Source organism: Zea mays, chromosome 3, assembly GCF_902167145.1.
Source record: "Zea mays cultivar B73 chromosome 3, Zm-B73-REFERENCE-NAM-5.0, whole genome shotgun sequence".
Classification (NCBI taxonomy): Eukaryota; Viridiplantae; Streptophyta; class Magnoliopsida; order Poales; family Poaceae; genus Zea; species Zea mays.
Genome location: NC_050098.1, coordinates 174,900,343 through 174,916,617, shown reverse-complemented (window position 1 = coordinate 174,916,617; position 16,275 = coordinate 174,900,343). Strand labels below are relative to the sequence as shown.

The window sequence follows — 16,275 nt, the reverse complement described above, 5'->3', positions numbered from 1 at the left end:
TTTTAATATTAACGACTCACTAAATGATAATTTAGAGAGTGAAATTTAGAAAGACTCTTGGAAATGCTCTTAGCCATCTAATTCCATTAGTAAGAAAGAATGAGCTGGCTAAAAAATAGCTAGCTAACTATTAGCGGATTTGCTAAAAGTAGCTAATAACTAAACTATTAGCTATATGTTTCCATGTAGTTTAATTTTTGCAGCACTTTAGATGTTGACTTTAGCTTTTTGCCAAATAGGTCAATAAACTGATATCACTACATAGAATAATATAGTTACAATAAAAATATTAGCAATGTATTTCGTCATTTCTTGACAATACACCCATAAATTGAAAATCGCATGCTACCGTAGACTTTGACTGACGGCCTCATTCACGGAATGGTTCGCCACAGTTTTTGTTTGCTGGAACCGTGACGGGTGCACGTATCAAAATAGGTAAATGGGACCACAAAGAAAATACAAAACAAACGTAAATAATAATACTTGAACGAAATGAATGAGAGGAGAAAATTACAGAGCAAACTCCAGGCGCAGGCGCAGGCGCAGGCGCAGGCGCAGGGAGACCTCAATCATCTGGATTTCGGCGACATATACTACTGCAGGGAGAGAATCCAAAGCCCTCCCTCCTTTGGGCTTGTCTCTGCCTCTCTCTCTCCTCCCTTCTCCCACCCACCCCTCTCTCTTGCTGTGGGTGTGCTGTGGAGAGGAGAAAGGAAGTAGAGCAAGAACAAGAACTAATAACACCAACAAGAGCTGCTGCCAACTCCTGCACAGCCTGGGCTCTCATCACTGATTGCCCACCTATTACCTTCCTCTTTTGCGATTTAGAATCACCCATATATCTACCTGCTCTCGGTCCTCTGTGAACTCTCTCGTCTTCTAGGTTTCCCAGGCCTCAAGATAGGCCTCTGGACCAAAGCTTGAAAGCAGCTGCTGTTCTTGCCTCTTTTTTTAATTCTTCATTTCGTGGTTCCTGGATTTTTGGGTTCTTAGGTTTCTTGTATCTTCCCCCAACCTTGCAAAATCTTGTGGTGAAGTTTCTTGCGTTCGCTGTTTCGGGACCATGGACGAAAGGATTCCGCCGCCGTCCCTCTTGCAATACTCGCAGTCCCCTGCTCATTCTTCCCCCCATCCCCTCAATTCTATGAGGTATTCTTCCTCTGAAAGAGAAAGGTGAGTGTTGTTCTTGATTTTTTTTTATTTCTTTTGTCACTATTGTTCTCCCTGTTGTTCTTGGTGAGTTTTGTTTTGTTTTTGATCCTGCCCTTTCGGAATCCTTCTGAGGAGCACGAGATTTGATGCTGCGGTGGAGATTTCCGCTTAATTCTAAACTTCCGGATGCCATGTTTCCCCTTGATCAATGCTGCCGATTGTTATGGAGGAGTGATCTGTAATCGTAGGGACTTCTTTTGTGATGGCTCGCTGATAGATTTGTTACTGCTGTCCTAAACGGAGCTGTATGGTTGACTCGCTGCTAATGGGTGTAAACTTTGTGTGTAACAAATCGCTCATTGGCGATAGTCACATGTAAATTTTAATTTGATGGATCGTTCTGTATATATCATATCAAAGTTTCCTTTTACATTTCATTTCTGCGGGATTATAGCTGCTTTAGTTTTAGATCCTCCAAATTATGTTTCTTCTTTTGTATCACATGGATAATAAATTTAGCATTGGCTACTGTTATCCTAACGTTGATTCTTGTTTGGCAGATATCTGGCTGAGTTGCTTGCAGAGAGGCAGAAATTGGCCCCATTTGTGCAAGTTCTTCCTTTCTGTACCAGGCTCTTGAACCAAGGTTTGTTTCCTGTGCCTCCATGCATTACTAATGTTGTTAATCTATATAAGTTTTTTTTCATTAGTTCAACCATTGCGATTGTTAATGGCGCAACACACTCACTATCATTAGTTGCTATGCTTAGATTTCCCCCAAGTCTTCTAGGTTGGGGCACTTAATTGTATATCTGTGTGAAGTTTTGCTGGTTGCCTCTGCACTTTTGTCTTCTTGGGTTTGCTATATCATGTATTTTACTATTTGCTGATCATAAAATTTCGTTAGAGATTTTTTTTGTGACCGGGTTTTGTTGTTCATTCATTTGTCATATATCCCATCATCATATTGATTTTTCCTTTTTTATGGTGATAAAAAGATAATACTCCATTGAATTATGGCTCTAAAGAATAACTCGTGTTCTCATAGTTGACAATGGCTTCCATTTATGTCAACCCAAGGGGCTGCTAACACTCTAGTGCGGCTGCTGTTTATGGCAACCTATTTTTTTATCTTGTGGATGATCACTGGCTCACTGCAGCTAATGCCTATTTTTAGCGAAGTGGAGTGTTTACTATCTCATTGGTACAATGCAGTTCATGTCATTGTACAAATTTAGAGATCCCAGGCAGGTTGCCTTTGCCCCGGTTTAGAGCGGCATGCAAAGTATAAATGTCATTATTGTTTCTGGCTTAAATATGTATAGTTGTCTAATACTCTAATTGAGTTCTTGTTTTATTTAATGCAGAGATTTTGCGCGCATCTTCTATGGCGCCTAACCATAACTTTGTTGATCCTGAGAGAATTGAGCATGGTAGCCCATTAAGGTTACCTGGCCACCCAGTGAATGGTCAGCCGATGGATCTGGAGGGCTGGTCAGGGATTCAAACAGAGGTGCATATTCTGGCATCATTGTTGTTGTCTTTCTTTTGTATTTAGATTTTGATCATGCTGTTCATTTACCTTGAATCTGCCACTAATTGTGACTAGTCTTGTCTACCGATAGAATATATAGTGACTTGTAAATTTAACATGAGATAAAATGAATATTTGTTTTCCATGTCAGAATTTATTCCTGGCAATCATGAAGCGTCCTGGTACTGTTAATGGATGAGAGTAGATGTTGTTTGAAATATTTTCATTGAGGACCAAGCTTTTTACATTCTGCCTTAGCTTATATTGTCACCTTCTCTTGATATGGTTAATCATTTTCTTTTTCTCAAGGCTTCTCAGCATATGGGGGTTCTACAAGCATCATCAATGGGCTGGAATGGTGCTCCTGTACTTGCTGCCACTCCTGTTGTCAAGAAAGTCATGAGGCTGGATGTTCCAGTAGACAAGTATCCTAACGTGGGTAGCTTTTGTAAATACTTTCCTTTAAGCTTTGTTTAATATGATATGTCATATCTTGACTGCTTTACTCTTTGGTTGTGATTAGTACAACTTTGTTGGTCGTTTATTGGGGCCGCGAGGTAACTCCCTGAAAAGGGTTGAAGCTTCAACCCAATGTAGAGTTTACATTCGAGGACGGGGTTCTGTGAAAGACTCTGTTAAGGTAACTAAATGACTATTTGATGTTCCTTTTTATATTTCTGATACTAATAATATCACTGGCCATAAATTGAAATCATTTGGCACTTTTTCATGTACCATGTATTGTTGCAGTACTGCTTATGTGATTTTTTTTTTGAAATTCATTATATTTGCACATTGTTAACTAGCAATTACTCAGTTAATTTCACTTGTGGCTGGACAAACTTGTATATTGCATAGCTCATATCATGGACAAAGACAAACTTGTGGCTGGCCGCTGGCCCTTACTGATTTGTGGTTATATACTCAGTTAATTTCACTCTGTCACATTACATAAAGTTTATATTGTGACTCCACGCTATGATAGTGGCACAAAGTTTTGGAAAAAATCTAATCAAGGTTATCATTGTCCATTTCATTTTTAGTGTCAACTAATTGAGTTATTTCTAGTACCAAGCTGCAAGGATGCATTTACTATTTAGGATGCATTTACTATTTAGGACTAGTTACTGTGTGACCCACAAAACTACGTATGTCTTCCATTTCCAGTTCTGATGTAATAGCAGCATGTAAAGTTTAAAGTTTACTAGTAAGTTGAGTTGAAATGTTATTATACTTTATACGTAGTGAGTGATCATTTATGTGATGCAGTTTAGATACATTTATATAATGACTTCATTTATTCTCTATCGGCACACAATAGTATGATTTCGTCAACGGGGTTTCCTATTTTTTCCTATAATTTACCTCAAAAAAATATGTAGTTGCATATGGACTCCTTTTTTAGAGAAAAAAAAATCTTTCACAGCTAAGAAAGGAGTAAGATATTATTTATGATCATGGTTTTCTTGTTACATCTTATGCATGACTCAGGATTATTAGTACATTACTTTTTTATCCTTCCAAGTTATCATGAGTTCATGACCAGCCTGATGCAAAATGCCCTGAAGAGCATGTATGATTTCATTCATAGGAAGACAAGCTGAGGGATAAACCTGGGTATGAACACCTTAATGAACAACTGCATGTGCTTGTGGAAGCAGAGTTTCCAGCAGATATGGTTGATGTGCGTCTTAATCAAGCTGTGTCCATCCTAGAGGATCTTCTTAAACCAATTGTATGTAACCCCGTTCCTCATTGATGCCATCATCTAAAAAGTAATTCTGTTAGCTAACTGTAGACTTTGTCAGGACGAGTCCATGGACTACTACAAGAAGCAGCAGCTGAGGGAGCTGGCGATTCTAAATGGCACACTGAGAGAGGAAAGCCCAAGCCCTCACCTCAGCCCTAGTGTGTCCCCCTTCAACTCCACCGGGATGAAGCGCGCAAAAACAGGGCGGTAATCTCTGTTCCGAAAGCCTTCATCCCCCCAAATCAATCATGGTTCAATGCCCAATTATTACACAAGCTACTGCTGGAGATGATTGGTGATGCATATGCTGGGATCATCAGTGATGGCCTATGCCTGTCATGATCTGTGCGCTTTATCGACAAGCACACAAACATGCCTGTGCTGTGCTTGGACGAATGGTCTCCGGGCTTGTTGTTTGACTCTACTATTATTTATTCTTTGTGCTTCTGACTGCCTAAGTATTATTAACATTATTGGTTTGGGAAAGTTAACAAGGCCCGGTTGGCCAGTCGCTGTAGAAAGCTTGGGGAGAGGAGGGGGGGGGGGGGGGGGGTGTCAATGTGACGGACAATAATAAGGTTTCGTTGGTGTACCTGAGATAGTTGTAATATGTCATGTGCTGATGCTTTTGTGTGGTGCTAGTACAAGACAACCAGACAGCTATAGTTGAGGCAATGATTATTTTGCGTTCATAAAATGCATATCGGTGTGCTTTCTTCATGGTTCATGTACCGGAACCAGTGTAAAATAGTTCCTCCGTCCCAAAATGTTTTAGCTCTTGATTTTTATGTCTGTATTTATAATATATAACACATACATCAAGTCTTTCGTGAATCCACTATTTGTCTAAAATGGATTTTATTTTGGCACACAGAGGAAGTATCCTGTTTGAGCTGGTCTGTGTGCCAAATATAAAGGTGTATGGAGATGCGCTATAGCTTAGCTGCAAGCTTTTGTTTCCATGTTCCATGAGCAGGTTGTAGCCATCCAAGACCTCATGTGCAGAGGAAGGGCAACGGGTAATTTTCCATTGGATTTTAGCTCCTCATTCCTGCAACGATTTTTTTTCCACGGATCCCTACGAACACTTGCCGAGCACATTTCTTTCCTATCAATATTCCCTGCGGGATAAATTCCCGTCAATGATTCATGTCCACGTTTAAATTATAATTATATTGTAATTCATTTGTTATTAATGTAAAATATTATCATTTATACACATTGTTAGATATAAAAATCATTTTGTGTACATTAAAATGTACACATTTGTAGAACGGATGTTCTCTTGACAAGTTAATTATTTATTTTTATCATTAACTATTACATAAAAACACTGTCACATGTAAATTTAACGAGTCCCCGAGGAACAGGCCATTTACCCATTGGAGAAGTCTTCTCCGTTTACATCCCTGTGAGGGAAAAAACTTCAACATCACCATCTCTTTAGAGCTAATTTGGGAGCATAAAACTGGAGAAGATTGGAAGAGATACAATACTTTTCTTATTAATTTTTAATAAGAAGGTGATTTTAGTCCTTTAATCCCTTCCAGTTTTTTTTCTTAAACTAGACTTTAATAGAGAAATTCTCCACGGAAAATCGAAAATCGGGTCCCATTTCCATCGGTAAGGACGGCAGTTCAGGCCATTAAAGTGCCGGCAGGCCAGGGCTAGAGCTTACGAGACCTGCAAGTGGGGCGCAGAGCCGACCTGGCATGAAAGGCCAGCGCAGCAGCAGAAAGGTAGAGGCTCAATCAATCATTCGCACGGCCGCTTTCGCGACCTTGCCAGGGCAGCCACTCCGCCCAAGTAAAACGTCATGGATCTCTCGCTGGATTACTTGCCCCGCCACCTTTTTCGCTAGCTGTGGTCCACCCATGAATCAGCAATTGCTTCGGGCCTTGCAATTTCTCCTCGCTGATCAAATTACTCTGAGGGCCCGTTTGTTTCGTTGGAATTGAATTCCATTTTAATAATTATAATTTAGACAAAACTAATTAAGTTTATATATTTATATATGTAATATATTTGTATATTATCCTAAATCATATGAGAGAGATAGTTATATACTACATTTATGTTATAAAGGCGTAAGTAAAAGAATGTTGTCGGGGACCATAATTAGGGGTACCCTCAAGACGCCTAATTCTCAGCTGGTAACCCCCATCAGCATAAAGCTGCAAAGGCCTGATGGGTACGATTAAGTCAGGGATCAGTCCACACGAGTGACTCGATCACGCTTCACCCGAGCCTAGCCTCGGCCAAGGGCAGCCGACCTCGAGAGACTTCCGTCTCGCCCGAGGCCCCCCTTTTTACGGCGGACACATCACCGGCTCGCCCGAGGCCTTGGCTTCGCTCAGAAGCAACCCTGACTAAATCGCCACACCGACTGACCGAGTTGCAGGAGCATTTAACGCAAAGAGTGAGTCAGACAGACAGTCAGGCCTTGCCAAAGGCGCCACGGCGAACTCCGCTCCGCCCGACCCCAGGGCTCGGACTCGGGCTAAGACCCGGAAGACGGCGAACTCCGCTCCGCCCGACCCCAGGGCTCGGACTCGAGCTAAGACCCGGAAGACGGCGAACTCCGCTCCGCCCGACCCCAGGGCTCGGACTCAGGCTAAGACCCGGAAGACGGCGAACTCCGCTCCGCCCGACCCCAGGGCTCGGACTCGGGCTAAGACCCGGAAGACGGCGAACTCCGCTCCGCCCGACCCCAGGGCTCGGACTCGGGCTAAGACCCGGAAGACGACGAAACTCCGCCTCGCCCGACCCCAGGGCTCGGACTCCGCCCTGGCCTCGGCCAAACGACCTCCGCCTCGCCCGACCCCATGGCTCGGACTCGACCTCGGCAACAGAAGACAGACTCAACCTCGGCTTCGGAGGAGCCCCCACGTCACCCCGCCTAGGGCACAGACCCGCCACGTCAACAGGAAGCGTCATCATCGTCCTACCCCGAATCGACTCGGGTCACGGAGAACAAGACCGGCGTCCCATCCGGCCAGCTCCGCCGGATGGGCAATGATGGCGCTCCACAAGCTCTGTGACGACGGCGGCCCCCAGCTCTCTTACGGAAGCAGGGCGACGTCAGCAAGGACTCGACCGCTCCAACAGCTGTCCCTCCGCCAGGCTCCGTCGCACCTCCGACAGCCACGACATCACGCCAGCAAGGTGCCAAGACCTCTCCGGCTGCCACATTGGCATGTACCTAGGGCGCTAGCTCTCTCTCCGCTAGACACGTAGCACTCTGCTACACCCCCATTGTACACCTGGATCCTCTCCTTACGACTATAAAAGGGAGGACCAGGGCCTTCTTAGAGGAGGTTGGCCGCGCGGGACCGAGGACGGGACAGGCGCTCTCTTGGGGCCGCTCGCTTCCCTCACCCGCGTGGACGCTTGTAACCCCCCTACTGCAAGCGCACCCGACCTGGGCGCGGGACGAACACGAAGGCCGCGGGACTTCCACCTCTCTCACGCTCGACTCCGGCCACCTCGCCTCTCCCCCCTTCGCGCTCGCCCACGCGCTCGACCCATCTGGGCTGGGGCACGCAGCACACTCACTCGTCGGCTTTGGGACCCCATGTCTCGAAACGCCGACAGTTGGCGCGCCAGGTAGGGGCCTGCTGCGTGCTGACGAACAGCTCCCCGTCAAGCTCCAGATGGGCAATCTCCAGCAACCTCTCCGGCCCGGGGCGGTGCTTCGTTTCGGGACTCTTGAGTTCATGTCCTTCGACGGCAGCTACGACATGATACTTCTTCCACCGCCGCGCGACAACGACAATGGCGGCCGACAACCCGCTCGCCGGCGGCGGAATCGACGACACCTTCCCCGCGTGGTGGAAGAACAACATTCGAGCTCGCTCCGTTCTCTCCCCCGCCAACGGAGGAGGAGGCGGGGCCATCAAGGCCAAGCGGGAGGCCGCGCTTCGTTGGCCGTCGAGCGAATCGACGCCCCCGACGCCCCGACGGAAGGCACGCCGGACGTCGACCTCGCGTTCAAGACGAAGGCAAGCGCCGTCCCCCCGCGACACGCTGTCCCCGAGCAAGAAGACGACGTCGGCGCGCTCGCGGAAAGCCTGCAGGACGTCGCCCTCGTACCTGAGATGACGGTGCAACCAGTCCCCGATGCGACTACGTCGCTCCTCGTCGACCAAAAGGTACCGACTAACTCCCATCTTACGTCATTTCGACTCGGCCTCAACCCGCCAAACGACCTCGCTTTGGCGGGCGCTCTCATTGAGGCGAGTGCAACTGATAGTCGCCTAGAGGGGGGGTGAATAGGGCGAAACTGAAATTTACAAATATAAACACAACTACAAGCCGGGTTAGCGTTAGAAATATAAATGAGTCCGAGAGAGAGGGCGCAAAACAAATCGCAAGCAAATAAGGAGAGTGACACGCGGATTTGTTTTACCGAGGTTCGGTTCTCGCAAACCTACTCCCCGTTGAGGAGGCCACAAAAGCCGGGTCTCTTTCAACCCTTCCCTCTCTCAAACGGTCCCTCGGACCGAGTGAGCTTTCCTTCTTCTCAATCAACCGGGAACAAAACTTCCCCGCAAGGGCCACCACACAATCGGTGCCTCTTGCCTTGGTTACAATTGAGTGTTGATCACGAGAGCAAAAGAGAAAGAAAGAGTGCGATCCAAGCGCAAGAGCTCAAAAGAACACGGCAAATCTCTCTCGCTAGTCACTAAAGGCTTGAGTGGAATTGGAGAGGATTTGATCTCTTTGTATGTGTCTAGAATTGAATGCCTAGCTCTTGTAAGTGGTTAGAAGTTGGAAAACTTGTATGCAATGAATGGTGGGGTGGTTGGGGTATTTATAGCCCCAACCACCAAAAGTGGCCGTTGGAAGGCTGTCTGTTCGATGGCGCACCGGACAGTCCGGTGCACACCGGACAGTCCGGTGCCCCCTGCCACGTCATCACTGCCGTTGGATTCTGACCGTTGGAGCATCTGACTTGTGGGCCCGCCTGGGTGTCCGGTGCACACCGGACAGGTACTGTTTGCTGTCCGGTGTGCCAGCATGGGCGTTTCTGACTCCTGCGCGCGCAGAGCGCGCATTAAATGTCGCAGCAGGTAGCCGTTGGCGCGAAGTAGCCGTTGCTCCGGAGTCGCACCGGACAGTCCGGTGCACACCGGACAGTCCGGTGAATTATAGTGGACTAGCCGTTGGAGTTTCCCGAAGCTGGCGAGTTCCTGAGGGCGACCTCCCTTGGCGCACCGGACACTGTCCGGTGTACACCGGACAGTCCGGTGAATTATAGCGCGAGTGCCTCTAGAAATTCCCGAAGGTAGCGAGTTTGAGTCTGGGTCCCCTGGTGCACCGGACACTGTCCGGTGGTGCACCGGACACTGTCCGGTGTACACCGGACAGTCCGGTGCTCCCAGACCAGAGTGCCTTCGGTTCCCACTTTGCTCCTTTGTTGAATCCAAAACTTGGTCTTTTTATTGGCTGAGTGTGAACCTTTTACACCTGTATAATCTATACACTTTGGCAAACTAGTTAGTCCAATTATTTGTGTTGGGCAATTCAACCACCAAAATCAATTAGGGACTAGGTGTAAGCCTAATTCCCTTTCAATCTCCCCCTTTTTGGTGATTGATGCCAACACAAACCAAAGCAAATATAGAAGTGCATAATTGAACTAGTTTGCATAATGTAAGTGTAAAGGTTGCTTGGAATTGAGCCAATATGACTACTTACAAGATATGCATGGAATGTTTTCTTTCTTATATAACATTTTGGACCACGTTTGCACCACATGTTTTTTTTTTTTGCAAATTCTTTTTGTAAATCTATTTCAAAGATCTTTTGCAAATAGTTAAAGGTAAATGAATAAGAGTTGCAAAGCATTTTCAAGATTTGAAATTTTCTCCCCCTGTTTCAAATGCTTTTTCTTTGACTAAACAAAACTCCCCCTAAAAGAGATCCACCTCTTAGTGTTCAAGAGGGTTTTGATATACCATTTTTGAAATACTACTTTCTCCCCCTTTTGAACACAATAGGATACCAAATGATAAAGACTTTTGGAAAGCACTAAGTTTTTGAATTTGGTGGTGGTGGTGCGGTCCTTTTGCTTTGGGCTCATTTCTCCCCCTTTTTGGCATGAATCGCCAAAAACGGAATCATTAGAGCCCTCGAAGTGCAATCTTCCCCTTTGGTCATAAATAAGTGAGTTAAGATTATACCAAAGACGAAGTCCTTTTGCGTTTGAGCTTTTACTCTCTCCCCCAAGGATGAAGTCCTTTTCCTTGATGCTCATTTCTCCCCCAAAGAAGAGAGAGTTGCTCGGAGTGGTGGCGAAGTATGAGTTACGGAGTGGAAGCCTTTGTCTTCGCCGAAGACTCCAATTCCCTTTCAATATACCTATGACTTGGTTTGAAATAAACTTGAAAACACATTAGTCATAGCATATAAAAGAGATATGATCAAAGGTATTCAAAAGAGCTATGTGTGCAAGCTTAGCAAAAGAAATTTCTAGAATCAAGAATATTGAGCTCATGCCTAAGTCTGGTAAAAGATTGTTCATCAAGTGGCTTGGTAAAGATATCGGCTAATTGATCTTTAGTATTAATGTAAGAAATCTCGATATCCCCCTTTTGTTGGTGATCCCTAAGAAAATGATACCGAATGGCTATGTGCTTAGTGCGGCTATGCTCGACGGGATTGTCGGCCATTTTGATTGCACTCTCATTATCACATAGCAAAGGGACTTTGGTTAATTTGTAACCGTAGTCCCGCAGGGTCTGCCTCATCCAAAGCAATTGCGCGCAACAGTGACCTGCGGCAATATACTCAGCTTCGGCGGTGGAAAGAGCGACCGAATTTTGCTTCTTTGAGGCCCAAGACACCAAGGATCTTCCCAAGAACTGGCAAGTCCCCGATGTGCTCTTCCTATTAATTTTGCACCCCGCCCAATCGGCATCCGAATAACCAATCAAATCAAATGTGGATCCCCGAGGGTACCAAAGCCCAAACTTAGGAGTATAAGCCAAATATCTCAAGATTCGTTTTACGGCCGTAAGGTGGGATTCCTTAGGGTCGGATTGGAATCTTGCACACATGCAAACGGAAAGCATAATGTCCGGTCGAGATGCACATAAATAAAGCAATGAACCAATCATCGACCGGTATACCTTTTGATCCACGGACTTACCTCCCGTGTCGAGGTCGAGATGCCCATTAGTTCCCATGGGTGTCTTGATGGGTTTGGCATCCTTCATCCCAAACTTAGCAAGAATGTCTTGAGTGTACTTCGTTTGGCTAATGAAGGTGCCCTCTTGGAGTTGCTTGACTTGGAATCCTAGAAAATACTTCAACTCCCCCATCATCGACATCTCGAATTTCTGTGTCATGATCCTACTAAACTCTTCACATGTAGACTCGTCAGTAGACCCAAATATAATATCATCAACATAAATTTGGCATACAAACAAGTCATTTTCAAGAGTTTTAGTAAAGAGTGTAGGATCGGCCTTGCCGACTTTGAAGCCATTAGCAATAAGGAAATCTCTAAGGCATTCATACCATGCTCTTGGGGCTTGCTTGAGCCCATAAAGCGCCTTAGAGAGCCTATAGACATGATTTGGATACTCACTGTCTTCAAAGCCGGGAGGTTGCTCAACATAGACCTCTTCCTTGATCGGTCCATTGAGGAAGGCACTTTTTACGTCCATTTGATAGAGCTTAAAGCCATGGTGAGTAGCATAGGCCAATAATATGCGAATTGACTCAAGCCTAGCTACGGGTGCATAGGTTTCACCAAAATCCAAACCTTCGACTTGTGAATACCCTTTGGCCACGAGTCGAGCTTTGTTCCTTGTCACCACACCATGCTCATCTTGCTTGTTGCGGAAGACCCATTTGGTTCCTACAACATTTTGGTTAGGACGTGGAACTAAATGCCAGACCTCATTCCTCGTGAAATTGTTGAGCTCCTCTTGCATCGCCACCACCCAATCCGAATCTTGGAGAGCTTCCTCTACCCTGTGTGGCTCAATAGAGGAAACAAAAGAGTAATGTTCACAAAAATGAGCAACCCGAGATCGAGTAGTTACCCCCTTATGAATGTCGCCGAGGATGGTGTCGACGGGGTGATCTCGTTGGATTGCTTGGTGGACTCTTGGGTGTGGCGGTCTTGGTTCTTCCTCATCCTCCTTTTCTTGATCATTTGTATCTCCCCCTTGATCATTGCTATCATCTTGAGGTGGCTCGTCTTCTTGATTTTGCTCTTCATTATTTTGAGCCTCATCCTCATTTTGAGTTGGTGGAGATGCTTGCATGGAGGAGGATGGTTGATCTTGTGTACTTGGAGGCTCTTCGGATTCCTTAGGACACACATCCCCGATGGACATGTTCCTTAGCGCGATGCATGGAGCCTGTTCTTCACCTATCTCATCAAGATCAATTTGCTCTACTTGAGAGCCGTTAGTTTCATCAAACACAACGTCACAAGAGACTTCAACTAGTCCAGTGGACTTGTTAAAGACCCTATATGCCCTTGTGTTTGAGTCATAACCAAGTAAAAAGCCTTCTACAGTTTTAGGAGCAAATTTAGATTTTCTACCTCTTTTAATAAGAATGAAGCATTTGCTACCAAAAACTCTAAAATATGAAATGTTGGGCTTTTTACCGGTTAGGAGTTCATATGATGTCTTCTTGAGGATTCGGTGAAGATATAACCGGTTGATGGCGTAGCAGGCGGTGTTGACCGCTTCGGCCCAAAACCGGTCCGATGTCTTGTACTCATCAAGCATGGTTCTTGCCATGTCCAATAGAGTTCGATTCTTCCTCTCCACTACACCATTTTGTTGTGGAGTGTAGGGAGAAGAGAACTCATGCTTGATGCCCTCCTCCTCAAGGAAGCCTTCAATTTGAGAGTTCTTGAACTCCGTCCCGTTGTCGCTTCTAATTTTCTTGATCCTCAAGCCGAACTCATTTTGAGCTCGTCTCAAGAATCCCTTTAAGGTCTCTTGGGTTTGAGATTTTTCCTGCAAAAAGAATACCCAAGTGAAGCGAGAATAATCATCCACTATTACAAGACAATACTTACTCCCGCCGATGCTTATGTAAGCAATCGGGCCGAATAGATCCATGTGGAGTAGCTCAAGCGGCCTGTCGGTCATCATGATGTTCTTGTGTGGATGATGGGCTCCAACTTGCTTTCCTGCCTGACATGCGCTACAAATCCTGTCTTTCTCAAAATGAACATTGGTTAGTCCTAAAATGTGTTCACCCTTTAGAAGCTTATGAAGATTCTTCATCCCAACATGAGCTAGTCGGCGATGCCAGAGCCAACCCATGTTAGTCTTAGCAATTAAGCATGTGTCGAGTTCAGCTCTATCAAAATCTACCAAGTATAGCTGACCCTCTAACATTCCCTTAAATGCTATTGAATCATCACTTCTTCTAAAGACAGTGACACCTACATCAGTGAATAGACAGTTGTAGCCCATTTGACATAATTGGGAAACAGAAAGCAAGTTGTAATCTAAAGAATCAACGAGAAAAACATTGGAAATAGAATGGTCAGGAGATATAGCAATTTTACCCAATCCTTTGACCAAACCTTGATTTCCATCCCCGAATGTGATAGCTCGTTGGGGATCTTGGTTTTTCTCATATGAGGAGAACATCCTTTTCTCCCCGGTCATATGGTTTGTGCACCCACTGTCGAGTATCCAACTTGAGCCCCCGGATGCATAAACCTACAAAACAAGTTCAGTTCTTTGTTTTAGGTACCCAAACGGTTTTGGGTCCTTTGGCATTAGAAATGAGAACTTTGGGTACCCAAACACAAGTCTTGGAACCCTTGTGCTTGCCCCCAACAAATTTGGCAACTACCTTGCCGGATTTGCTAGTAAGCACATAAGATGCATCAAAAGTTTTAAATGAAATGGCATGATCATTTGATGCATTAGGAGTTTTCTTTCTAGGCAACTTGGCACGGGTTGGTTGCCTAGAGCTAGATGTCTCACCCTTATACATAAAAGCATGGTTAGGGCCAGAGTGAGACTTCCTAGAGTGAATTCTCCTAATTTTGCTCTCGGGATAACCGGCAGGGTACAAAATGTAACCCTCGTTATCCTGAGGCATGGGAGCCTTGCCCTTAACAAAGTTAGACAAATTTTTAGGTGGGGCATTAAGTTTGACATTGTCTCCCCTTTGGAAGCCAATGCCGTCCTTGATGCCAGGGCGTCTCCCATTATAGAGCATGCTTCTAGCCAGTTTAAATTTTTCATTTTCTAAGTCATGCTCTCTAATCTTAGCATTTAGTTGAGCTATGTGATCATTTTGTTTTTTAATTAAGGCTAGGTGATCATGGATAGCATCAACATTAATATCTCTACATCTAGTACAAATGGAAATATGCTCAACATTAGATGTAGAGGGTTTGCAAGATTTTAGTTCAACAACCTTAGCATGCAACATATCATTTTTAGTTCTAAGGTCGGAAATAGTAGCATTGCAAACATCAAAATCCTTAGCCTTAGCAATTAGTTTCTCATTCTCATTTCTAAGGCTAGCAATGGAAACATTTAACTCATCAATCCTAGCAAGCAAATCAACATTATCATTTCTAATGCAAACATGAGAATCTACCTTAGCAATTAATTTAGCATTTTCATTTCTAAGGTTGGCAATAGTGTCATGGCACATGCTTAGCTCACTAGATAATTTGTTACATTTTTCTACTTCTAGAGCATAAGCATTTTTAACCTTAACATGTTTCTTATTCTCCTTGATTAGGAAGTCCTCTTGGGAGTCCAAGAGATCATCCTTTTCATGGATGGCACTAATTAGTTCATTTAATTTTTCCTTTTGTTCCATGTTAAGGTTAGCAAAAAGAATGCGCAAGTTATCCTCCTCATTTTTATCATCATCCTCATCACTAGATGTTTCATATTTAGTGGAGGACCTTGATTTTACCTTCTTTTTGCCGTCCTTGGCCATGAGACACTTGTGGCCGACGTTGGGGAAGAGAAGGCCCTTGGTGACGGCGATGTTGGCGGCGTCCTCGTCGGAGGAGGAGTCGCTTGAGCTTTCGTCGGAGTCCCATTCCCGACAAACATGGGCATCGCCGCCCTTCTTCTTGTAATACTTCTTCTTCTCCTTTCTTCTTCCCTTCTTGTCGTCGCCCCTGTCACTGTCACTAGACATAGGACATTTTGCAATAAAGTGACCGGGCTTACCACACTTGTAGCAAACCTTCTTGGAACGGGGTTTGTAGTCCTTCCCCTTCCGTTGCTTGAGAATTTGCCGAAAGCTTTTGATGATTAGGGCCATCTCCTCGTTGTCGAGCTTGGAGACGTCAATTGGTTGTCTATTTGGTGTAGACTCCTCCTTCTTCTCCTCCGTTGCCTTGAAGGCCACCGGTTGCGCCTCGGAGGTGGAAGGCTCGTCAAGCTCGTTGATCTTCTTGGAGCCCTTAATCATGCATTCAAAACTCACAAAATTCCCGATAACTTCCTCGGGGGTCATTAGTGGATATCTAGGATTCCCACGAATTAATTGTACTTGAGTGGGGTTAAGGAAAATAAGAGCTCTTAGAATAACCTTAACCACTTCGTGGTCATCCCATTTTGTGCTCCCGAGGTTGCGCACTTGGTTCACCAAGGTCTTGAGCCGGTTGTACATGTCTTGTGGCTCCTCCCCCTGGCGAAGGCGGAAGCGACCGAGCTCCCCCTCGATCGTTTCCCGCTTGGTGATCTTGGTGAGTTCATCACCCTCGTGCGCCGTCTTGAGTAGGTCCCAAATCTCCTTGGCGTTCTTCAATCCTTGTACTTTGTTGTATTCCTCCTTGCTTAGGGAGGCAAGGAGGATGGTTGCGGCTTGGGAG

General features: G+C 45.2%; 1 protein-coding gene across 3 annotated transcripts; it reads left to right on the top strand.

Moving 5' to 3' along the window:
* The first annotated feature begins 483 nt into the window (after nucleotides 1–483).
* On the top strand, nucleotides 484–5,273 carry LOC100274205 (KH domain-containing protein). Of its 3 annotated transcripts, none has more exons than XM_008674302.4 (7): nucleotides 484–1,176; nucleotides 1,716–1,801; nucleotides 2,523–2,668; nucleotides 3,008–3,124; nucleotides 3,213–3,329; nucleotides 4,281–4,424; nucleotides 4,498–5,273. In XM_008674302.4, the coding sequence occupies exons 1-7, from the start codon at nucleotides 1,067–1,069 to the stop codon at nucleotides 4,648–4,650; spliced, it is 873 nt and encodes a 290-aa protein (XP_008672524.1). In that variant the 5' UTR covers nucleotides 484–1,066; the 3' UTR covers nucleotides 4,651–5,273. The 3 variants fall into 3 exon arrangements, with proteins under 3 accessions (XP_008672524.1, XP_008672523.1, NP_001142049.1); XM_008674301.4 differs by having other exon boundaries at nucleotides 2,999–3,124; NM_001148577.1 differs by having other exon boundaries at nucleotides 642–1,152; nucleotides 2,999–3,124; nucleotides 4,498–4,890.
* Nucleotides 5,274–16,275: the final 11,002 nt, after the last annotated feature.

What these genes read in the sequence shown, in the direction of transcription:
- LOC100274205 (XM_008674301.4), top strand. Translation starts at nt 1,067, where the DNA reads ATGGACGAAAGGATTCCGCCGCCGTCCCTCTTGCAATACTCGCAGTCC. An exon ending in CAGTAGACAAGTATCCTAAC is followed by an intron (nt 3,125 to 3,212) that starts GTGGGTAGCTTT and finishes GGTTGTGATTAG; the next exon opens with TACAACTTTGTTGGTCGTTT. An exon ending in CTGTGAAAGACTCTGTTAAG is followed by an intron (nt 3,330 to 4,280) that starts GTAACTAAATGA and finishes TTTCATTCATAG; the next exon opens with GAAGACAAGCTGAGGGATAA.